The 26,202-nt window shown below is 29.9% G+C and overlaps 1 protein-coding gene across 1 annotated transcript; it reads left to right on the forward strand.

The window, feature by feature from the left end:
- Positions 1-10,402: 10,402 nt before the first annotated feature.
- Positions 10,403-12,627, forward strand: LOC106453280 (NAC domain-containing protein 43-like). Its single transcript, XM_013895547.3, has 3 exons — positions 10,403-10,765; positions 11,129-11,415; positions 11,887-12,627. Exons 1-3 carry the CDS (start codon positions 10,579-10,581, stop codon positions 12,490-12,492), a joined length of 1,080 nt encoding a protein of 359 aa, XP_013751001.2. The 5' UTR covers positions 10,403-10,578; the 3' UTR covers positions 12,493-12,627.
- The last annotated feature ends 13,575 nt before the right edge of the window (positions 12,628-26,202 follow it).

Here is a 26,202-nt window from a genome sequence, read left to right on the forward strand (position 1 = left end):
AAAGAGTAATTGACGCGTGACGTGTCCAGCGATTTTGTTTCCTTAAAGTCTGAAAAACCGTTAGAAACGCTGTGATTGGTTTCTTGTGTCGTGGCGTTTGAACGTGACAGCGTGTGATACGGACTCCGTTGTTGTTTTGACCGTCAACGTCTCGTGCCAAGTGGTGGAATATTCTCTTCGCAGATCGGAACACCTAATAAAAATGGGAAATTCGTTTATTAAAAAAGAGGAAGAGGCTATATATGGGCTTCAATCTATCTGTTATTACATAGTCTGAAGCCCATTTAATTAGAGTTACTCTAATTTAAGATACTTCATGCATGCATGCATCACACACAGTGCACTAAAAAAAATGCATGTATCACACACTAGGCCCGTTAGTTAAAGACCCGTTTGTAACTTCGATTAATACATTTTATTAGGGTTTCAGTTTCACTTACAAAAATAGTTCTATTTACCACACATTTTTTGACACAGAGCCAGCATTCCTGGGATGAGACTCAGACAAAAAATTCATGCATGAAATGCGACTAGAGTATAAAAGTCGCTTTTAAAATATTGTTAATATATATTGGCGCCTAAAGCTCTAATTTACTAGAGTTGATTCAGTTAATTAAGATTGAGTAAAGCTATAAGCTAATACTAGCCAAAATCATTTAGGTTAAGTTTGGTTTCATTAGAGTTTGGTTCCTACGTTCAGTTGTGTTTAATATGTTGATAGACTAAAACAAAGAGCAATTTAAGTGTAGATATAGTTAGACCATCATTAACCCCAGTCTCTTAACTGAGGTTTTTAGTTTCGGCTAAGAGACTGTTTTTAGCTTTTCTTAGATTTTAGCTAAGAAAAGTTAAGAACCGTCTCATAAATAAGAGATATAAGAGCCGTCTTTTAGCCGAAAAATGTAAAAAAAAAAACAAAAAATGTTAAATCATGAGTTAAGAACCCCGGCTAAAAGACCGGGGTTAATGATGTCCTTAGATGAATATAAGTAAGATTAATGTGTGGTAAATAAAATGTTTGCTTGCAACAAAATTTTATGATCAAAAGATGTACAAAGTATTTACTTTGTTTGTTGGATTCAAATTTTTAATCACTGATCGTAGAATAGCCCCGATTTGTGTGTGTGTGAAACTAAATACACTGTACATAAATATCTCAATCAATGCAATGAAAATAGCTCCTTATTTTGATCCTAAAATATTCAGATAGCTAAGACTAAAGTGTGCCCATGAAATGGAGCGAATCCAGAGAAGTTTTCTAATGGATGCATAATGTCGATAAACCATATTATATACACACGTATTTGTAAAAAAAAAAATATGAAAATGGGTGCATAGAACTTCCAATTATAAAAAGTATTGGGTGTAATTATTCTCAAATGAACTAATTTACTTATAATTTATATGTATAACATAAGAATTATTAAAATTTTATGGGTGCACCCACAAGCTTCAATGTAGATTCGCCCATGCCATGACTATAGGTGAACGATATCGACTTCCATGAAGTGTACATTTTGATCATTACGGGCTACGCCTCGACCAGAATTAGCAAACCGAAATGCTCTAGCTTAGGACACCTAGTTATACAAAAATTACTATATTTTGCCAGCATATAGGGACACAATCATCACGAAGAGACAAATATTCTATACGACTATAAACCATCCAATGGGTATAAGAAATGAATGCACCATATAATACGCGTAAACGTTTATCCTTCAGCTTTTGATAGCATTTTACAATATCACTATTTAAATACATGTTTTGTAATAAAAAGACAAAAACAGAGCATTTGACCATGCAAATTTGAAATAAAAAAGACACGCATGCACCTTCTTCTCATATGCATGCAATTAATTACTACGAGGGCGTCAAGAGATACACATACGTAGAAGAACACAAATATTAGACGACAAAGATTTTATTAAAAATCTAACAATGATTCGGAATCAGGTGTCGCACCAGCATCATCAAACCAGCAAACTTTGAAAGCTAATGAGGCTCCCTTATTATAAGTTTTTCGTTACAAAAAATAATCACTAATATTGCAAGTGTCATGTAACTATTTGGTTTTAAAGAGGATCCTCTTTCTCTCTCTTCTCTCCCTTCCATCTCTAGAAACCAACCAAACTTTATCCTCTTCTGCTTAGCTCCGGCGTCGGAGGCTCCTCGGACCCTCGTCCGGTGCTCACGTTAGCTTCGGCGTCGGAGGCTCCTCTTCTTCCTCTCTCCTCGTTTTTCCTTTTGCTCCTCTGATTGTCTTGTCCTCCTTACCGCCTTGCTTGTTGCTCTGTGTTTGAAGCTCTGCCTGCGACGTCTTCGCTCGAGAGAAGCAACGCTGCGGGTCCGAGTCTATTAACCATGGTGTTGCGGCGCGGTGGGTGCTGGCTGGTGCTGTCGGAGGAGTCGGCGTTTAGGGTTTTGGAGGCGGTCCCTTAAGCTGCTTCCAGAGTTGGCGGCGCGTGGAGGTGTGACCTGGGCTCCTGTTGCAGATCTGACCTCCGGTCCTCCAGATCTGAGGTCTCTACTGGTCTGCGACGTTGCGGTGGAGGCTACGGTTCAGTTGCTCTATCTTTGGTGTCTTGGTAAGGGCGTGTACTGTTTTGTCTTCGTCTATGGTGTATTGGAGCTCTCTCTAGCTCGATTGCAAGCTTAGCCAACGGCGGTGGTGCGTATCTCTGCTTGCGGTGTTGGCTTGTGGTAGGTTCAGTGGCGTGGTGTTGGCGTTGGTCGTCTATGGCTGCTCCGAGACGTCGCTGTGACCTCCCTCCTATCTGGACTCTCTCTTCCCGGTTCGTGTTCAGGACCAGTCCCCTGAAGCTTTGTCGACTGGCTTCTTTGGTCTTGCTCGTGTGGTTATATGGTCTCGATTGCCCGTTGTCACCGGTTGCAATCTCTGACAGTGATAAAGTTGTTCGCTTTAGGTTCTCTAAGGTGGCGTTTGGCGATGATGCTGAAAGCTCGAGTGGTCTGCGGGTCTTCTTGGTATTGTCGGTGGCTCCAAACGGTGTTGCGCACATCCCAGTACCGTGGCGTCCCCTTGGTTGCTCTCGGTAGTGTTAGCTTCACTAATACTTTTGCAGGTCTCCGAGCAGTTCTGTTTCATGTGCAGCAGCCTTCTCATTCCCGACTTTTGCGTACCGTTCTTGGTGTGGAGACTTTGTTTCTCTATGCCATCGATCGGTTGGGCGCTTTTGGAGATTACAGCGGGACATGGATCAATTTTCAATGGGTATGTGATCTATCTCCCTTCTTCGATAGCGTCTGTGCGTAATGTGGTGAAGGTTATAAGTTTCGAGGAGATCATCGAGATCTAGCTACTCCGGAGACGACACGGGAACTCCCGGCATCCGAGGAAACGAGGAGAACCTCACTTTTCCGTGGTTATCGTTGATGGTTGAGAACAGAAATCGATTTCTAATGTTTACTTAAAAACAGATTAGCGGAATGTGCCGGGTTTAGTGGGTGGGCGAAGCTAGTTGTTGTAATACGTAGACTTGGAAGCTTTTGTTTGAATCGAGCTTGTAACCGAAACCCGTCCGGTTTATTTATAATATATATTAAAAAAAAAAAAAAAAAAACTATTTAATATTGAGATATATTATACAAGATTCTCAGGACAGTTTTTTTACCTAATTTTCTTTTTAAATAGAACACCGTTAGTTAAGTAGAGAGTATTATTTTATCTTTACTATTTTAAAGTTTTTTTTGGATAAAATTAAATATATTGAAAATACTGAAATCTCTAGTCATTTATTTTTTATCCTCAAATGATTTTTCAACATAATATAAAGGGTTATTAGTTTCAAGGGTGTATATTGTTTTATTATCAACTTCTATACACTTTCTGGTAAAATAATACGAATAATAATATATTTATTATTATTATTTTCTTAGAATATTCTTGATATGAAAAGATCCAGATTAATTTTGTAAAGGAAGGTACAGTTCACATATTGACATTTTTTCTGGGTATTCAAATAAATTCTAACGATGGTCTATATCTATGTAATCACACGATTAAGTGTAAACGTATACTTTCGAATCCATGTTGTTTAGCAATCCAAAGTTAAGTTACCATTAAATCCAGAGGTAGCTTGTATGCAAGGGGGTCACATGACCCGCATGGATTTTTTAAGAAAAAAAATCTACTTGTATTTTCTTTTTAAAATCTGATGAAATATTGAAAATTAAATTTATTAACACCTGTAACATGTAGTTATTATTAAATTGACCCCGGTAAAACAAAATGTTGTCTCCGCCACTGATTAAACCACTATCACCTGGTTACAAATAATAATATTAATTGTGCTAAAAACTAAAAGACGACCCATTATATACAGTTGTTTTTCCATTTGGTTCTAATTATAATAGTATAAATTATGCCAAACATCCTATTATCGAAGTACAAACTTCAAGTTTTTAGTGATACATTACTCGATATCGTGATTTTTTTGTTTACGACAATAGTAGAATATTATCATTTTAGGCAATTAGGTCTTGGCTACGTACGTATTTACACACTATAAAATGACAGATCATCCGTCCACTTCACATATTATTCCCCCACGATTTGCTCTACGTACTGTTCCCTTTAATTATTCACTTTTGTTTTGTGTTCTCTTTCGGATTTACCCAACAAATTATACATTCTGGACGGTCCTCTCGGCTCAGCCAATCCACCAATTCTCAACGGCAGAGCACAAAATCAACAAAGAAACGTCATTTATTTTGATAATCATTGTGTTAATCGTTGTGCTTTTTATATCTTTTGTATCTATATGTTTATATTTTAAAGACATCTTCTGATCATGCATGTATATGACCTTGATCTAGGCACGTAGGGAATTTAAATTCATATAAATTTCTCTCTTTCATATTGTTGAACATAGAAATTAATAGTGTATCGTGTAAGTCTAGATTTATTCCCTTTATTCTTTTGGTTTATCTTATTACATGTTTGAAGGGACAATAAGGACTGATCAGATTAATGAGTTTAATTAACGCATTATTTCAAAAAAAAAAGAAGAAGAAGAAGATTAGATATATTGGTCCTGTTTCGAAAAAAGTAAAAGACATAATTGTTTTTTCGTACTACAGTTCTTCTGATTACAGGAATTTCAGCTCTTTGATTTGTGGAAACAATTGCTTCTTCCGTTTCAAGCAAATAAAGGAGAGGAAATTCCGATTTAAACATAGCCCGGATCGTCTCTTGGAACATTCCAAACAACCCAAAGTTGTACTCAGTGGCGGAGCCAATGTACAATCAAGGGGGTCAATTGACCCATGTCAATTTTTGAAAAAAAATATTTTACTTGTATTTCCAAAGAAAAATCTGATGAATTTAGCTTATTGACCCTTGCAAAATACATTTGTTATCACATTGACTCTTCTAAAATAAAATTCTGCCTCCGCCACTGGTTGTACTTATGGACACAGTTGGTCTTGTGATTTTGAGAGTTCTACATTCGAAATTAAAAATATAAAATATATTTATTTCGTTTTGATTTTCTAAAATTATTTTTGTTCATTTTCTAAAAACAAAGTTTAGTTTAAACTATTTATTTTTGGTTAAAGAAAAACAAAGTTGTAAGTTTCAGTAACATAGAATATATTTTCTTATTTAATTATAATATTAAATTTATTTATTTAATTATAATAAAAAATCTTTTGAATATATGTAACTATATTAATATATATAAAAATATTTTTTTTAAATGTGGGAGCCCCACAAAAATAGGGGGCCCAGTGAGATGTTTCACAAAACGTCCCTCAAACCCATTTCTTAAGGATTAGGTTAGGGGTATACAAAATATCCGTAAAATTTGATTCGATCCGATCCGAAAAAATTTGAATATCTGCAACTTTACGAATAAAAGTAAATATTAAATTCAATATCCGTAAAAACAGAGAAATCACAAATACTTATATTTACAAAAACGGATATCTGATCCAATCCGTTATACACATATATATAACTTATATATATTTTATAATTTTTATATTTCTATATAAGTTTTATAATATTTTTATTTACTAAATTAAGTATTTAGTTATGAAATTTTTATAAGTATGTCGTTTTCAAAATTTTGTAATGAAATATTCTTATTTTCTATTAAATTTTCTTTTCTTTTTTTTTATTTTTTTTTCAAAAGATAATTTTCTTTTTTTTACGGATCTAATCGGATATCCAGTAAACATATTAATTTTTCGGAAACCAAATATTTAAAAAGTTACGGATCGAATCGAATCAAAAAATTGATTATCCGTTCGGAGCAGAACAGATCACCGATATCCTTAAAAATTCTGGAAATCCAGTTTCGTAGATATATATATATATATCCAATCAAGGTTAAACAAATTTTTTAATCATTGTAAATAAATCCCAAATCTCTTTTTAAAAAGTGGGTATGTGAAAATATTGTTTTCTCAATGAGTTTTTTATTTTATTTTTAATTTTAAAATGTTACTATATTTCTATCAAATCAACGTTAGCTAATCTTTAAGTTGAGTTGAATCTTTTCACACAATAAATATTAAACAAAGCCATGTAAAAGAGTATTCTAAGTGATATGAAACACGTGGATATCATATGAAAGGTCCATATTCTATAGAAACTATAGATTTGCCCTCTCGCCAGTCGCCATTAGAGAAAATGGAGTGTAGAGTCATGACATCTCACCATTAAGGCCTTAACAAATTTTGACGAAATTTACCAAACTCAGATTGCTTCCCATGCAAACTTTCTTCATCTTCCATGGAGTTTTTAATTTTGTTTTTCCATTTTATTTCGTTATCATTTGCCACCAAAATAATCACTGTGTATAATGTATTGAATAGTATACCAAAATTTTCTCTCTTATTTTATTCGCATTTACTCATCCAATCATTATAAAAAAAACATTAAATTCATCCATAGCGCTTAAAAGATGAAATCAAGACAAATGATCCACAACTTTGTCACATTTTCCGGTAATTCTTGTTTTTACATGTAAAACCATCTACATATACACGGTGATATTGCGTTGGAGAGAACTAGACATGGGATCCCAGCTAGACATATATAGTATATATTATGTTTTTTTTTTAGTATATATTATGTTATCCATAGTAAACATATACATTTTTCACGCAAGGTAGCTTTGCAAAACTAGCTTTTCTAAACAAAAAAAGTTTTATTAATTAATTTGATTGCTTGTATAATACAAGCATATTCATTTCATTTCCAGGAGGATTACTTATAAATAATTTATCTTCAAAATTTATCTCCATTCCATAATTAACCGGAAGTCAATAAAACTATGTGTTTTATCATCTATATATAATTCCTTAACATACTAGATACTAAGAATATCATTTTAAAAAGAAAAATCATAGTTTGGAATAGAATGAAAAATAATGGTGTGATCAAGTAAATATTTGAATATAGCGGTGCGTTGTTGGACAGACTTTTATGGGCGCGTCTCGTTGAGAATGTACATGTATATAACTATATATAATATGCATGTGATAAATTTACAACATCAACACCCGTTTGAACATGGCTTTTTGCGACGACATCAACTTGTAAGCCAAATAATTGACAAATGCATCAAAGAAACTACAATAATTAACGTGCCTATGGAAAAAAACACCAACTCTATATACGTAATGCTCCAAACCTACCTACGTAAAGATACGCATATCGACGTTTATATAAACTGAGGTTTCAAAATGATTAATTATAAACTAAGTTGGTGAAGTCACATATCGACGGTTTTAAAAATTTCACGCAGAATTAATTCAGTAATTTGTAAATACTTATTATACATGTCTGATGCGGCCAGTAAGTATCATGTATTTATAGCAATAGTTTTCCGTTTATAATCCATTAATTATATAAAATTTGTTTTATCGAAGTTATATTTAAGTATGTCCATTTTTTTGAATTGAAACCGATCCAAAAATATCTGACTCAAAAAACTACAAGTATCGATTTGAGTCCAAAATTCCTCTATCCAAAAGAACCAAAACAAATAAATGATCCTAATAGACTTGGATTCGAAAAATCCGATCTAAATAGACCTGACCCGATAAAAATCAATCTATACCGAACTAAAAAATATATATTTGATACTATGAATTCATGTGTTTTCTTTTCTATATTTTAATATTTAATTTTGTTTTAATAATTTTTGTTAATTATATTGATAAAACCTTTACAATTGTAGCTGCTATCTTAGTAAGAGTTTGATCAATCATGAATAATGGGGTTATGAGGTAATTTTTTTTTGTTTTATTCTTCTTATAACATTCTCAAGTAATATCATATTTAAATTTCTAGTTTCAATTATTAATAGTTTAATTTTGATTATTTTCAAAATTTTAGATAAATAAGATGGATTGCAGCTAAGTTTTGACGGGTTTTGGATAAGAAAACTGAATCGAACCAATTTATATCCAATTTTTTTGGGTATTTATAGCTACAAAATATTTGGAACCAAGCCAACGAGTCAGAAATCTCTCAAAACCAAACCAAATATATATAAATATTTAGATGAGTCTAGATCTATAAGACCCGAGAGACTCAGACCCGATGGAAACTAACCTGAACCCGAACTGAATATATGAACGCCTAACCTAGTTATAGTCATTAACATTATCTTGATATATGGTATCGAAATTATTTCTAAAAGTTGATTCAAAATATAATAAAAATAAAATTGAGAATTCAAAAGAAAAGGAAAACATGTTAACATACATAATTTTAGAAACATGTTTCATAACCTTTTTATTCATCTAGAATGACTACATTAAAAAAATATTTGGGTACTTTAACCTATATTTTTTTAATTGACTTCTGAATTTCTCAATTATGAGTTACAATATATAACCTTTGGATAATTTAACGTGAATGTTAAATAAAATCTAATTATACAAATGATAATCATGAGTTATTGGTTTTAGATTTCAAATATTTGTAAATGTATATCAGACGGATTCTAATCTATATTATTATATAAATTTGAAATTTGAAATAAGTAATATCAAATATGATCCCGATAAGCGTCATATCTATCAATTATATTTTGAAACATATGAAAAATACTTTAAAATTGAAAATAAAATTATTTTTAGTTTTTGTAGTTTTTATATTAATTAATTAGAATTTAAGAACTTTATAGCTCACCCGATGAACACATGATACACACACAAAAATCGGGTGCAATGTCATTATTCAGGCTAAGAACAATGATTAGAAGCATGGAATTCCGGAGTCGAAACAAAATGATTCTGGGTTCAGAAAATTGCAAAAGGGCCTCTTAACTAATCTTAACAAAGTCTAGTTCCAACCCACTGTTAATAATCGCATTAACAGTACTTAACTCCATTAACTTTGTTTTTAGTTAAGTTTCTACTTTCCACCCGATAAGTAAGTACACGTACTAAACTTTACAGTGTCTGTGATAACTGATAACTACGTGACTTTTGACGTCATCGTTACTTTGCAATAACCTCACCTTTACGTAACCTTCTTTGGTTTAAAATAACAGAAAATAAACTTTTGAAGTGAAGCGTTTAATCATAGATTTATAGGTGAACAAAGGCACATCTTCCAGCTGACAGGATGGAAACTTATTAACATTCCATATTCCGACTTTTTTGTAAGAAACATGTGTGCAGATAATTCGAGAGCTCATTTACAAACATCAATAAACTTGAAGAGAACAAAAAAGAAAAAGACGAATGCATTACTATTACGATGACTGTGGGTGTGAGTTGTTAATTTGTTTAAACGGAGCTTTTCTATATAGATTTTTAAGGTCGAGGGTCATCGTTAGGATGTGAGCTTGCTTCCTACAATCTAGTTGCTTATGGACCCTACTGTTTTTTTTCTCCTTCTGATAATTACATCACCTTTTTTTTTCTTTTCCATATTATTATTTATTTATTATATTCCTGATATTTACTCATCGCCATAGATATAAATAGATGGAGATAACAATTTCAAAATCTTTACATATCATGATTTTTAGTTACTTATTTCGATTGATGTTTTAATATTTTTTTAGTCATAGAAAAGAAGTAAATGGATGAAGATAGCATTCATATAATTGTACATTTGATTATATTAAGTTATTGAAAAAGACAAGTAAAATCAAAATCAGATCCGAGTTTTAATTTGTAAACTAATTAATTAATGAAAAAGACAAGTAAAAATAGCAAAAACTATAACAAAAGTTGATACAATAATTGAGAAAAAACAAAAGAATAATAACCATTAATTATTGAAAAGTGAAATGTGGAGCGAAAATATCATCGAAAGGCTTATATTTATGTTAGATTAATAAATAAATAAACGGAGAACTATAAAAAGTCGAATTTCATAATCGAGAAAAACAAAAAAAGTTGTACAAAGAGACACATGCGTTTACCTCATGCATCTTGTTCTTAGACAACAATATATATATTGGCTCATTCTCCGCTAGCTTTCTCATTCTCCAACTTTCGTATTGGTAGTTAAATAAACACTATATGCTCTGTTCTTTTATATATCTTGATTCTTGATTTAGTTAGCCTTGAAATCTGTTGATCATGATGTCCGAATCTATGAGCATATCAGTGAACGGACAATCTCAAGTGCCTCCTGGGTTTAGGTTTCACCCGACCGAGGAAGAGCTGCTGCAGTATTATCTCCGGAAGAAAGTCAATAGCATCAAGATCGATCTCGACGTTATTCGCGACGTTGATCTTAACAAGCTCGAGCCTTGGGATATTCAAGGTTTTTTTCCATATATAAAATTAGTATTTTCGGTGTTTGATAAATAAATTGCTTGTGTGTTAATTTTCTCTCTTTCAATCAAAAAAAAAAAATTCTCTCTTTTCACAATCTCCCAATTCAATTTCTGAATTTGATAGAAGTTTTACTTTTATATAAATGGTAGTCTTGTTTATACTACTTTCGATACATGACATACCTCGTCATGTACCCTTTTACGAGAATATGACTAGAATACAAAGACTCTACACTTAGTCGTTGTTATTGCTTGTTTATATGATGAGATAGTTCATACACCCAAGATAGTCTTTGGTTAATTACATAATTTATGTTAAACATATTCTGATGGTTTTTGTCGTTCTGCAGAGATGTGTAAAATAGGAACAACGCCTCAAAACGACTGGTATTTCTTTAGCCACAAGGACAAAAAATATCCGACAGGAACCAGAACTAACCGAGCTACGGCAGCCGGATTTTGGAAAGCAACGGGTCGTGACAAGATCATATATAGTAATGGCCGTAGGATCGGGATGAGAAAGACTCTTGTTTTTTACAAAGGTCGAGCTCCTCACGGCCAAAAATCTGATTGGATCATGCATGAGTATAGACTCGACGACAACATTATTTCCACTGAGGATGTCACGGTTCGTGAGGTATGTATCAATTTCATTACATTTATACGGGCTATATACATTGGTGACACAGTCAAGTTTCACTTTACATCACAGTCTCAATTTTTAATTTTTGATTATGAGCCACTGACCCTTAAAAGTTACTTCTACTAACACGTAATAATATTTTTCTATAAAGTATTGCGGTGATTTCATTTGAAAATTAGCATCAAAACTACATATTATAGAAATATATTCCTGTCTCTCAGATTTCACTATAATTATAAAGATATAATTATATAAATACATAAATATTTCATAAACAAAGTAAAAATACTATTTTAGTCTTTTGATGTTTAAACTAAAAAGAAAGCAGTCAAGATAACTATGGTACTCACTCGAATTGCAAGTGAAGTGATGAGGACCTAAAGGGATTAAGCAAGCTCTCTTGAAAACAAGATATAAAATATGAATTTCTCTGATATATGTTATTTTTATTGTGGAATATTTAAGGTGGTGACTATTATTGGGGAGGCATCGCAGGACGAAGGATGGGTGGTGTGTCGTATTTTCAAGAAAAAAAACCTTCACAAAACCTTAAGCAGTCCCATCGGAGGAGCTTCCCTTAGTGGCGGCGGAGACATGGCAAGGGCGACGTCCTCATCACAGATGTTCAACGATGATACTATTGAGCAATTCCTAGAAATTATGGGGCGATCTTGTAAAGAAGAGCTAAATCTAGACCCTTTCATGAAACTTCCAAACCTCGAGAGCCCTAACAGTCAAACAGTCAACAACAACTGCCACGTCAACTCTCCTGAAAATCATGACATCCACGTCAGCAACGTGGTCGACACTAGCTTCGTTACCAGCTGGGCCGCTTTGGACCGGCTTGTGGCCTCGCAGCTAAACGGACCCATATCATACTCAATGGCAACCGTCGATGAGAGCCGCGTTGATCAGGATCATCTCGCTTTCCCTAGCATAAACCGGTCCGGTTCGTACCACGCCGGTTTAATGCAAGAATATACACCAGAGATGGAGCTATGGAACACGACGACGTCCTCTCTATTATCATCATCTGACTCATTTCGCCACGTGTCTAACGGTAGTAGATAATGGAAATGGAGGGAAAGAGAGGCACACAGAGAAAGTCAATTTACATGTGTAGAAAGATATAATCATACCAAATAGTTGTTGAAACATTAAAAAGGAAAGTCAGATTTGTGATAATTACAGTGGTTATGTGAAATATATTGTAAAACAGATTATATAAAACTAAAGATTTTTAAAAGAGGACAAAAAAGATTTCAAAAAGGATAAATTTTGTTATAGATGGGGTTCGCATTATCTATCATGAATCAAAATGTCTTCCAGTTAGTTATTTTTTCTTATAATTTCCATGGTTTTGCTTCTAGAAGAAACAAATAAACATATTCCAAGAAACTATATAATTAAACCCATGATCATGGAAAGAATGTTTTAAACAAAAATTTGATGTCTTTTCCAGGAACTAGTTGTTGAAAAAGTAACCGAAAGACAACAAGTACTATACAGTTTTGTAGGGACATCGAACTACACTTGAGTCGAAATTCGTGTATATATTTTCCATTCCTAAATCCCAACTCTAGTACTTAAGTAGGCAAAAAGAAACAATGTATGATCTTTGCACAAGAAAAACAAAGTATGATCTTATCTTAAGTACTATCGGTCGTTCTATGTTCTATATCAATATATAGATAACATTTGAGTATCATTAAAGAGACTATACATAGTAGTATATATATATTTGTTCTTATAAACTGAAGAAGGTTAAGAAGAGAAAAAATAACACGTACAGTACAATAATTTTAAAACTTTCTAAATCAATCATAATCTATTGATTGATCTCAAACATAAAATCGAGTGATATGGTACTGAAGATAAGGGTTGCCTTATTATTCTCCGTCTTGACTATAATAATGTATCGCTTAAACACATGTGCATAGAAATTATTTAGCTAAGAAAATTCAACACTTAAGAAAAAAATTAACGATTATGCCTATGTAATCACGTCTTTTATATAAGAAAACTGTTTTTGTTTTTATATGTAGTGACCGAGAAAGTGAGAAAATAATCAAAACAATATATTTCTATTGTAAAAAAAAAAACAAAACTTTATACTATATCGATGCTTTGTTTCTTCTCCTTTTTCGGAGAACAGTTTTTATGGTCGTGTAAGTGCTTCCCCGTCTTCTCAAATATCTAGTTTTCACCCTAATCTTAGAGCATTATAACAATTAACAATAAGCATCATTTTCTAGTTTTTTTTTGTCTAAATCATTTTCTAGTTTTTATTATAAATATAAGTCCTTAATATTTGAAAATTACCATAGACTTGTGGTTCACAAAGAATTTTTAAATTACTATCTTCATGATTACAAGGTACTCTGCAATATATTCTCTCTGTTTCTAAAATATAAATATTTTAAAATAAAATCTTGTTTTTAAAAGATGTATATTTAAAAACTTTATGTAAATTTTATTAATTTTGAATTTTAAATTTCAAAAGAAACTAATTGTACTTTTTTTAAATACTATTGGTTTAGAATCATGAAAAATTTGTAAATACTGAAATAGCTGATATAGGATCTTGTGGAACAGGATTTGATAATATTTTTTTCTTATCAAAATTTATTATGTTAAATATGGGTAAAACCATATAAACATACATCATTGAGGAACATAAGAAATATTCCCTCTGTTTTTAAATAATGCATGTTTAAGATTTTGCACAAATATTAAGAATTTTTTTTCATAAATTTAAACCAGTAGCCATTCAATAAATCAAAAATTGTCAATTAATATTTTTTGAAGTTTACAATTCATTATTAAAAATACATAGAAAATCTAAAATATTGATCTTTTAGAAACAAGTAAAAAGTGCTAGAATATCATTATTTAGAAATGGAGGGAGTATATGTGTTTTAACTTCTTATTTTTTAAGTTTAGCACAAAATCATTGTGGTAAATCATCCAGTAATATAATAATCATTCGTACTAGTAAGCGTTCAAAATTAATTTAGTTTTGAACGTTATCTTTTTACACAAAGTTTCATAAATTTGTAGACTAAAGATTCAGCTGCCATCTGCTATGATAACTAATTACTAACTGCTTCTACACATAAAATCCAGAAACAAAACTGATTGTACACGTGATAAGTTATAACCCGACATGTGCAGATAAGCAATTAATATGGGGATTTTTCTTAGCTTATTAATGAATAACCTTCTTTTTATATATAAAATTACATTTTAATGATAATTATAAGGTATGGTTCGATGGATTAGGTATTTCTTCCCAGTTCACACCAAGTTGACGATTTCACCTTAACGCCATAATAAATATATACACATAAACATATCTTTGATTAAAATTCGAAGAATTGCTAAGTATAGTAAAAGGCATGTATTAGCTTTAAAGGGATGCAAAATTTCAACAACGCACGACTTAAAAATTCATGTATATATCTTCCATGGCATTGCTGTTGTGTTGGTGAAACGTTCATATTGTTTTCCTAATTTGTATACATAGAAATTTGATTTCATGGAATCCAAAATTGCCATGCAGCCTTAGTCAAAAAATTTTTTTTTTGCCATGCACGTATTGTTGGGTGTTGGCTGAAAAAAACGTTAAATTAGATGAATTGGACCTTAAATTACGCCACAAAAGTCTCTTAATTAAAGTTAAGACTTAATTATTTCAATATATTAACAACAATAAAAAAGGGCTTATTTGCCAACTAGCCATATTTAGAAGAAAAATTAAGTGAGTGACATTGATTTTGACATAATATAGAAACTAACATTTACATCCTAATTCATCCGGTTATACCCTTCCTCTTTGCCATTATCCGGTAATAATGTGTTATGTGTGTCCACGTAGTCTTATTTCATTAGAAAGAAGGAATCATCCACGTTACACTTTTATTAGTCACATACACATACACCGAATGCTCTATTCCATATAACCGAAATAGTATAGATTATATAACATAATCTACAATCTGTAATACTAAACATATCCCAACCCCAAACCCTAGATACAAAACCTTATTCTAATCACACCTTAACCCCTAAATACTAAATCATAAACTCTAATCAATAAATCCTAAACCCAAATATAAATAATAAATCTAAATTTTAAACCAAAATCCAAATAAAATAGAAAAAACTAAATAACATAATACATATTGAAGAAATTATGAAATGTCTATAATTGCATTGAAGAAATTAATGTTAACCTCAAACATACCCCGTCACCTTCTAAATGCTAAACCCTAAACCCGAATTACTAAACCCTTACGTAAATATAAACCCTAAACTAAAACATAAACCCTAAACCCAAATAGAATGAAACAAAATAAATAACATAGTACATATTGGTGAAAATATGAAATGTCTATGATTTTATGGAAGAGGTTAATATTGATCCCAACCATACCTCCTCACCTTCTAAATAATAAACCCTAAACCCTATACTCTAATCACTAAACGTTAACCCAAATATCAAAATCTAAACCTTAACCAGTGTTTAACCCCAATTTTCCTTAAACTAAACTCAAATTTTAAAATGCCAGTAAAATACATTACCATTCTACATGAGTCATATAGAATAGAAATAGAGAAAATGTAGTTCCAATACTAAATCCTCAACTCTAATCAGTGAACCCTAAACTTTATCCCAACCCCACCCCATCCCCTAAAATACTACACCCTAAACACTAATCAGCGAACCTAAACCCAAATATAAACTATAAATCCAAATATAAACTCTAAACCCAAATAGAATGGAACAAATATGAACCCAAATATCAAAATCTAAACCTTAACCAGTGTTTAACCCCAATTTTCCATAAACTAAACTCAAATTTTAAAATGCCAGTAAAATACATTACCATTCTACATGAGTCTTATAGAATAGAAATAGAGAAAATGTAGTTCCAATACTAAATCCTCAACTCTAATCAGTGAACCCTAAACTTTATCCCAACCCCACCCCATCCCCTAAAATACTAAACCCTAAACTCTAATCAGCGAACCTAAACCCAAATATAAACCATAAATCCAAATATAAACCCTAAACCCAAATAGAATGGAACAAAATAAATAGAATAGTACATACTGGTGAAATTATGAAATATCTATGATTGCATGAAAGAAGTTAATAATGACTCCAACCATAACCCCTCACCTTCTAATTAGTAAACCCTAAACTATAATCACTAAACCCTAAACCCTAAACCCAAATATCAAAATATCAAAATGTATGCAATATTATGCAATATTAAATCATATTATATAATATTAAACTATACAATATAAATCATAGTACGGTTTTTACAGATTGAAAACATGTAATGATAGTTAGATATTAAGAAAATTACAAAATATATTTCTAAACAAAATAGAACACTCTTTATTAATCGTCAAATGTAATAGAACATAATAAAATAGTATAGTAACAAAAAGGTAGAAAACAACAAGACACATCTGGGAAGAAGAACTTGCCGTTGTTACTTCATGTTGCCGTGTCGCCTCTTCCGTCAAACAAGACACCATCGATTTCACAATCAGAGAAACCTCCCCTTCAGCCACCCACCGAGAATGCAAAGATGTTATACTCTTGCAAAAATCAACTCTGATAATCGTGTCCGTCTCATTGCTCTCTCCCAAATCTGAGAATCAAACGATTTAATTTCTCGAAAAAGAAGAAAGGTAAAAATTACGGAGATGATGACGGAGCAAATACGGTGGCGGCGATGAAACAAACGATGATGATGATGGTTGTGCTGGTTGTACATGTAGAGGTGATTGAAGCTATGTGACAGAGATTTATGTGTTCGTCGTATAAAAAAAACAGAAATTTGAGAGAGAGAGAGAGGAACACGAAGAAACAGGGAAGAAGAAGAAAAAATTATGTGTGGATGTGTAACTTTCTACTGGACACAAATTATTTTTAAAATATAATGATTATTAATTTTTTTTTTGCAGGTTTTACCGGTTACAACAGAGGGCAATACGGCAATATTATATAAAAGACACATGATACAGTAAAAAAATAGGGTTTTTAGTTATAGATTGAATTATAATTTTTTTGGTGGTTATACAGCCCAATTTCCCTAAAAAAAACTACAAACAAACTAATACTCAAAACATAAACGTCTCGAAAAGCTGATTAAATGTCAGTGTTTCATCCGTCAACCCCAGAAAAAGCCAGACTCAAAGAAAGAAGAAAGAATACAGTTTTGTTCGACCATATGAGAATATAAACTTAATAATTAATATTGATTCTGTTGATAAAATTAACAAATAGAACCTTGATGATTGTGTTTAAAAAAAAACGTTGGTGTAGTCTCTACAAGTAAATAAAAGTAATCGTCAACAAAAAAAAAACTAATCGAAAACAGTTCGAAGAAAAGGAATATATACTACGTTTCATCTTAAATACATGCATATATATATGCTTTTCTTGACAAAAAAACATTGATAGATGCAAGATACACTAACATACAAATGATGATTATTACACACCATCTTTTCCGATCGCGATCATAGAAGCTAAATATCGCTTCAAAAGGGAGACAGTCCGAACATAACGGATTTGCCGACAAAAAAATTGACCCTTAAGTTTATCACTTTCTGATCACTTCTCTTTATTAAAATTTTCCTTTATTTTTCTCTCTCTTTGTTTTTTTTTTTTTGAAAATATTCTCTCTCTTTGTTACTATCTTACACTAACTAATTTCAAAGATAATTATATCAAGGCACTAATCCAAATTTTTAATATTAAAATATAGGCATATTAAGATCTTTTATGTGGATGTTTTCTTTGATTCACTGTCATTTAGTGTGTATCGCTTACTCATTTGCTCTTATTACCTTTATCAATTTCTCAGCATTAATCATATACATAAATCTTATCCTTAACTAACCAACCCACAAGGACTATGGAGAAAAAAAAACTAAAAATCATTATTAGAAAGAGATAGACATTCAATAAACCAACCTTGGAATGGTTGCTTCCGTAACCAAACAATACATATTATCTCAAACTCATTTATTTTTGAAAAATGTAGTTCAATAGTTTATGAAAAAAATACTGGATGCTTATATCTATATATATCTGTCATGTTAACCAACGAAAAGGTGATTATGGGTATGGGATAAGGACATCTCCAATGGTATATCAAATTGTTGGAAAATATAAAAAATGAGGAAAAATTCTCTGTAATAGTACATTATTTTTGAGGTACATATATGAATAGTGTTATATAATATTTGAGGGAATAATATTTAGTATATTTAAAAACTTATTGTAATGTTGAACTTTTTTATTTGCATAATAATCTTTAAAGTTTTAACAAAACTTTGTTTAATGCAAAAGCAAAAAACATTATACAAAATATTGCTTTAAAAACTTTTTTGTCATAATTTTAAATTTTTTATTTAATATGTATATAATGATTAAAATTTAAAACTTAATTATAAATGACGTTAGTTAAATACTTAAATATAAATTTTATAATTCAGTAAGGCTATATATAAAATTAAAATATAATAAAAGAATAAATAATAACATTAAGAATATAGAAGTACTATAAAAAAACAAAAAAAAACACACAAACAAACTTAATACAACATAGAACAATTCTTGACAAAATAGTAATGATTAAATAGAACTCTACTATTGTTTTCTTTGTGGTTATGCAATTTTACTAATATAATAAATATTTCATTTTGATAAAGTTAAGGTTTAGTTAAAAATTAAAACAAGTGAGTATAATTTTAAATCTTATCAAACAAATGGTGTTATCAGAAATAAACAAGCAATTGAAAAATAAATATATTAAGAATTATGGGGAAAACGAAAAAAAAACCTATTGGAGCAAAATTCATACTCAAAATAAAAAGAAAGAAATGAGGAAAAACATTAGAGATGATCGGTTGAAAATTCATAACAATTTCCAACCAAGATGGATAAATATATATCGATTAAAAGCAAAACTGGTCAGATATTATATGTAAGATTTTTTTAACAATCAACGAGCAGATGATTAGCGGTAGGTGCGATGGGATAGTGCAAGCTCGTGCCAACGAGGTCTAACATCTATGTCGAATTTTATTTATATCCGACGAATAATGAAAAACTACTTTCGTGGTTCTAGTGTGAAAAGAAATAAATCAATAAAAGGTGATTGGAATCTTCGGTTTAGTTTTCTCCTTTTTGAATTTAATTTCACATCATTTTGATTTGATTAGTAACTGGTCAGAAAGCTATTAAGCCTTTTTTTTTTTTGAGAAAGGGCTAAGGTATTAATCTTTGAGCTTTAATATTTCCACTTTTTGGAACTAGATTCGATTTTTAATTAATATGATCATGTGTATTCGAGATACAGCATCACATTGATTTTTCTAGGGGTTGATCTATTAGATAAACATCACACTGAGTTACTTTGGTAAATACCAAATCAATATCTGTTTAATTTATAATTGGTTTATCTTATACTTTTCAGCCAAAAATAAAAATCTTGTTTTATGTTGAGGCTAGTTGCTTGTTTGGCACTTACGGTTACGGAGAGTACTCATCTGAAATTTTCATACTAGTCCAATTTTCATATTCAGCCAAAGTCAGAACTATTTACCATCACCAAATTCCAGTTCTACAAGTTAAACAAGATTGATTTAGCTCACTAGTTAGTAACCGAAGAGTAGCTTGAAACTGCGTTGGTCAATAATTGTATGCATTGAAAGCAATATGATATGATGATTCTTGTCTTATATTTTCTTGACCGTCTAATCTTTAGTTACGCTGTCTATAGCTAATAGTCGGTTTAGTAATAATCATATAATATTGTAGATGTTGAATATATTCGTGGCTGTTATATAAATTTTAAGTGTTTATTTTTAAAATTTTACCATATCCTATACTCTTCCAAGACACACAAACACAAATATATCGAATGACTTGGAAACCCTTTGATCATGTTTACACAAATATATAAGAAAGGGTCATTTTCTTTAAATCAAAAGTTGAATTGAAATTTCATCGGTGATAACTCTATAATTTTGGACCGAACTATACCAGAGAAAAAAAAATTCCGGCTGATACACATGGTCAACAGAAGTATAAACCGTCTTTCAGTCCACGAGATAACGAGCCCGGTTCTTATTAACGTAGAGGTCTATTAAAAAATCGGTTGAAGGCCCATGTAACATTATTATTATTTTTTTTGAATTATACAGAGGTATCTTGGCCCCACAGAAGTGATCCAGACTAGTCACGTGTTGCCACGTGTCGTTCCTCTGTCCCTGGCGATACCGAAATGTTAATTCCCCAGTGGCCGGGATTCGAACCCAGGTGGCGATACTCACATCTATAAGCCCTTTACCACTAGAGGTAGAAGTCCCGGTTACCCATGTAACATTATCCGACTATATGTTTCTGGTATTTCTCTCTAATAAGTATAAACCGATGGAACCTCCAGCGATTTGACTAAAACTTCACTAATGGTTTTACACCCAAGATATGGGATTCAAAGCTCAAAAAATACAAGGCATATTATGAAAAAAAATGGTAGCAAAAGATCTTCAACATGGTGTACGGTGTATCATCGAACATATGACGGTTCGAAGTGGTGTAATTAGACGTGTATTTTCATAAGGTGGTAGAATTATGGGTTGTAAAATCATCTATATAATATTTCTCATCGTTGTAATAACATAATTAATTAATCAGACTTTAAAAAAAAAGTGTAAATCGGTTTTGTGCATCTCCAAAAGTTTTTTTATTTTAAAATTTAGCAAAACCTCAAATCTAAAGTTTGAAGGTGTTGTTTCTCTCCAAAAGAAAAATCTTATAGTAAATCTTAAATTTTTTTTATTTTATATAATAGTCTTTATGTTTAATAAAACTTAACTAAAATCATAATTTTTTTACAATAACTATAAAATATACAGCAAAAGTATTTTAAACAAAATATTATATTATAGTAAAATACTGCTGGTAAATAAAAACATACAAAATAGTTCATTAAAGTTAAATAAATTATAATTATTCATTATAATTACCTCTGTAATGATCCCACATATAATCAATTAAAAGATTTTGATCTCACGTTCATCTTCAATAATCATGTTATGCATAATAATATACGCTGTTTATTATATCAGGTAATAACATTATTTAGCCTTTGTAGACTATTTGTTTTGTAGTATTAATTAAATATTTTGTATTAAAAAGGACTAAAATGATTAAACAAAAAAATATTAACATTATTTGAAAATTATATAAGTAAAAGAATTAGAAAAATATAAAACCTTTAATATAAGGTATTATACAGTAAAAGATCTTCAAATTTAAAGTTTTAAGATTGCTTTTAGAATGCACAAAACCTTATATTTGAAGTCATAAAGAAGCTTTTGGAGATGCTCTCGTATTCTTATGCAAGTAATGTGAAACTGTGAATTTTTTTTATCAGCTTGTAATTTACTATTCTCTATATATATTTTTATTCATTAATGATCAATCTATATTAGGATGGTCTTGAACAATTCTATGAGATGTCAAAAAAAAAAGAAAGAACAATTCTATGATAAAACTCTTCCGACAATACACATATCTATAATAAAAGATTTTAAATGTATTTATGTCCATGATAAATAATTTTATATTTTATCTTTTAACATATGAGACCATAATTACCAGTTCTACTTGCAAGTTACAACATACTAGAATCATCAAATCTATATTTGTTCCCTTTATACTCATACAAATAAATCATTTAAAGTAGATGTTAAAAACTTCATAATATGGAATCAAAATTTGATAGGAAACCCCACACGTGTCTCTACTCGCTCCCTACATTTGACTCTATGATTTTTTTTCTAAATTTTGTGAAGACGTGCTTACTTTTGCATTCATATCCTTTATATAAGCAGATTATAGTAGGCCTAAAATCGCGACTGGTATTATATTTATATAGTTTATTGGTAAGACCCTACTCAAATTTTACTAATCACGTGTGGTGTAACCACCGCTTTAGTTTTTCTTTTTAATATATATAGTGGAATAATAGCTTTTTCAAATATATAATATCATGACTAGAAAGAAATAATTACCAGAGCTACGTAATTTAGACACAAAATGCTAAATTTACATAAACTAGAGATTTTACCGCGCTACGCGCGGTTTGGTTGTCTATAAAATTTATTAATTTTTTAATTGTAAACTTAAACATCAAGATTTAATTAACATTTATTTATTTTGATATAATTTTAACAAAGTAGAATGAATGTTTTGAAAGATTTATAAACTTTTGTTTAAAATATCATTAATATATATTTTAGATGTAAACATAGTTTAAATTTAAATTAATATTGTAGGAATCATGTTTTAATATTTTCTATTATTTTTATGTATCATATATCTGTTTATACATCATCTGATTTTAATTTTAAACTATTATTTGAAGGATAGGTAAATAACCTTCATTTCATATACATACACACACATATATATATATATATATATATATATATTCTTAAATATGTAATCATTTTTGAAAACTTAAATATTTTTAAAGTTTGATGACCAATAAAAATGATTGAATAAATCATTAAACTTTAGAAACTAAAGTTTACTTTCAATACTAAAATTTGTTTGGTATTTATTATTTTGAAAATAAATATTTATTGTATGAAATGTGATATGTGTAGGAGATTTCAATATGTAAACAATGCCATATTTAATACTATATGAAAGTACTCTGGATAGATAAATGCATTTCACATATGCAGATATATTAGTCATTCGTATTGTGTCGAAAATATATAACCTCGTAATATTGTTTGTATGTTAGAGTAGAAACATACTTCCATTATTATTTTAAACAACTCAAGATGGATTTGGAATAGCAGAAATCAAAATTAGAAATTTCCTAAAATTTGCATAACGTTCTGAAAATGCATTGATTGGTGATGCTTTAACTTAAACTAATCCTTACACAAACTTTTTGGTATAATATTATAATAATGATGTAAAAATATAATCATATATAGACTGGAGGTAATAGTTTTAAAAAAGTTATTTGTAATGCGTTTTACTGAGCGTAATCAAAAGCGACAAACATATTTTAATCTTTTTAGTGTAATAGTATATGATAATCTGTTTCAATAGTACACCCCCGCAAGCTACAAAGTTTCATTAATTATTTTCTTTAGTATATACAAAGTTTCTAAGTTTTGACAGAATTTTGGACATAAATGTTAATTTATTTTGATAGAAATTTATACTACATTTAGAGAAGAAATCAAAATTCTTTTTGAGATAATTTTTAGTTAAATACTTTACTGAATTTTAGTTTTAAATTTATAAATATGATTCTTTAAAGCTTTGAACGAATGTAAGATAATGTTTTCATTCAGGTAGTTAACGTTTTATGTTGTTTATCTGAAAATTATTATATGAAATAGTAGATATTTTTATGCGCTACACCTAACTTATATATTTTAATGTGCTACACCTAACTTATATATTTTAATTTGTTGCAAATATATTATATATATTTTTGTTTATTTATTTATTTAATGTTCCTTTTTGTTTCTCTTTTCTGTAACATTAACTTAATAATTTATTATATTCATAAGTGTTTTTGCATGTAAATGTTAATCAATACTATTAAAAGGGAAGGAGTCTAAAAAAATCTACATATAAAAGTTGTTTGGACCATTTCATTTAACTCATTATTTTTTGGTTTTACCTTAAATTTATACTAACAATATGTTACCATATATTTCTCTAACAATAATTTAGTCAATTCTTTTATTTATTTAAATCTCACTCCTAAATCCTAATCATTACTATTACTATATTTATCATTTTAATTTTTAATCGTAAAAGCATTGAAACTAATGTTTTATATTATCACTTTTATCATATAATATATGATTTAAATCAAGATAAATTACAAGACATATGTGTACATTCTAACTTCCTCTTTCGTTTATAATAAAGTAATCATATCATATATAAACTTTCCCACTAAAATCTCATATCATATGCTAAACTTTCAACCATCTATAGTTTGATAATATTTTCATATTTAAAAATGTTTTTTCTGAATATTCATGTTACCTTCACAAAAATGAAGAAATTCATTGGTTCTATTAAAGCTAACTTGACTTCACGATATCAGTATTGATTATTCAAGATTTTGAAAATTATTTCTTTAGATATTATACTTTTATATACTTTTCACTTAAAACGAATCAATACTATTAAAAAGGAAAGAGTTTTAAAAAATCTAATATAAAAAAGTTGTTGGAGTTATGTATAACTATTTATTATTTTTCTGATAATACATTAATCATTCTAAACATACAATATTTTAAATATTTTTAACAGATCTTAATATTATTTCTTATGATACCTTTACTCAGAAAAATATTTCATCAACCATGTTTTTGTACAATAACGTTAAAAATAAATCTGTATCAAAAGGTTGTTGGACCTGATATGGACGTAATGAGTCCACATCTGTTCGGGTATTTAAGATCCTAAAAGAATTTGAAATATATGAAAAATCTGAAACACGAAAAGTATTTGAAACTCCAAACAAATACCAAAAAAATTCAAATACCTAAAAATTTAAAATCTTATTCAAAATCTGACACGATGAACTGAAAAATATCCAAAATTTTATCCAAATACCCAATTTTTTTTTTTAATTTGAGAAATTTACCTGAAATCAAAACTTTAATCGTAAACCAAAAACTTAAAAATAATATCCATAATACCGGAAAATATTCGGAATATCCAAATATACCTAATAAACACATATTTATGATCAGGTCTAGGGTAAGATCCGGACTCAAACAAAGACCTGCGGATCAAAAAAAACCCAATAGGTTATCTTCTCTGGACCTGAACTAAACCTATAATTTTGGGTTGGTTCGGTTTGTTTTTTTTGATCCGGATGTAATTCTCATGTCGAAAAGAAACTTACATATAAAATCTCAAATAAACTAATTTGTAGATTATATAGCTATTAAAAATTATGTTTTTTGATATAATAAAACTTTGTATTATAATATAATCCAACAACCCCGCGCTTTCCAAGTGCGGGTCAAAATCTAGTTAGTTTATTAATATTGAGAGTGTAATGTTACTACATGTAGACATATTTTTTTAAGTGTATTATATTTGGCTATAAAAGAAGAATAGTGCAACAAACATAATGAATGTTTTTCCAAAAAAAAAGCATAATGAATGAGAGAAAGCTATCTCTAGGTTCGATTTATATTTTAGTATATTCTTATAATGTTTGATGTCTATTTAGTTATCATGTAGGATCGTTTAGTATTTTTTTAACTTCTGATTTCATATTTTCTGATTTTTAATAATATATGTGGATTTATCAAATTTGAGTCAGAGATAAGTAAAATATTTTTTCTCTCTGTTGGAAAAAAAAGCATTCTCTTGGGATCCTGTTGCAAATCACATTGTCTGTTTGCTACTTATAGAGTCAATAAATTCTCGTATTTTTTTATAAATGTGTCTTGTATTTGGAGTAGTTTTTCAAATTTCCTGAAACTTGTTCAAAAAATTAGTTCACTTAGAAGCAGTGTATTTGAAGTAGCATTGTCTCTTTTCTAGATGACACTTTGCTATTAAGTATGTATCACAAACTGCATTTTTAGAAAGCGATTTGTCTTAAGGAAAAAAAGAAGCAACGATGTTAGAAGCAACGTGTGTCTTAGACATTGTGCTCTAACTCCTTTATATTTTCG

This window comes from Brassica napus, chromosome A5 (assembly GCF_020379485.1).
Source record: "Brassica napus cultivar Da-Ae chromosome A5, Da-Ae, whole genome shotgun sequence".
NCBI classification, from domain to species: Eukaryota; Viridiplantae; Streptophyta; class Magnoliopsida; order Brassicales; family Brassicaceae; genus Brassica; species Brassica napus.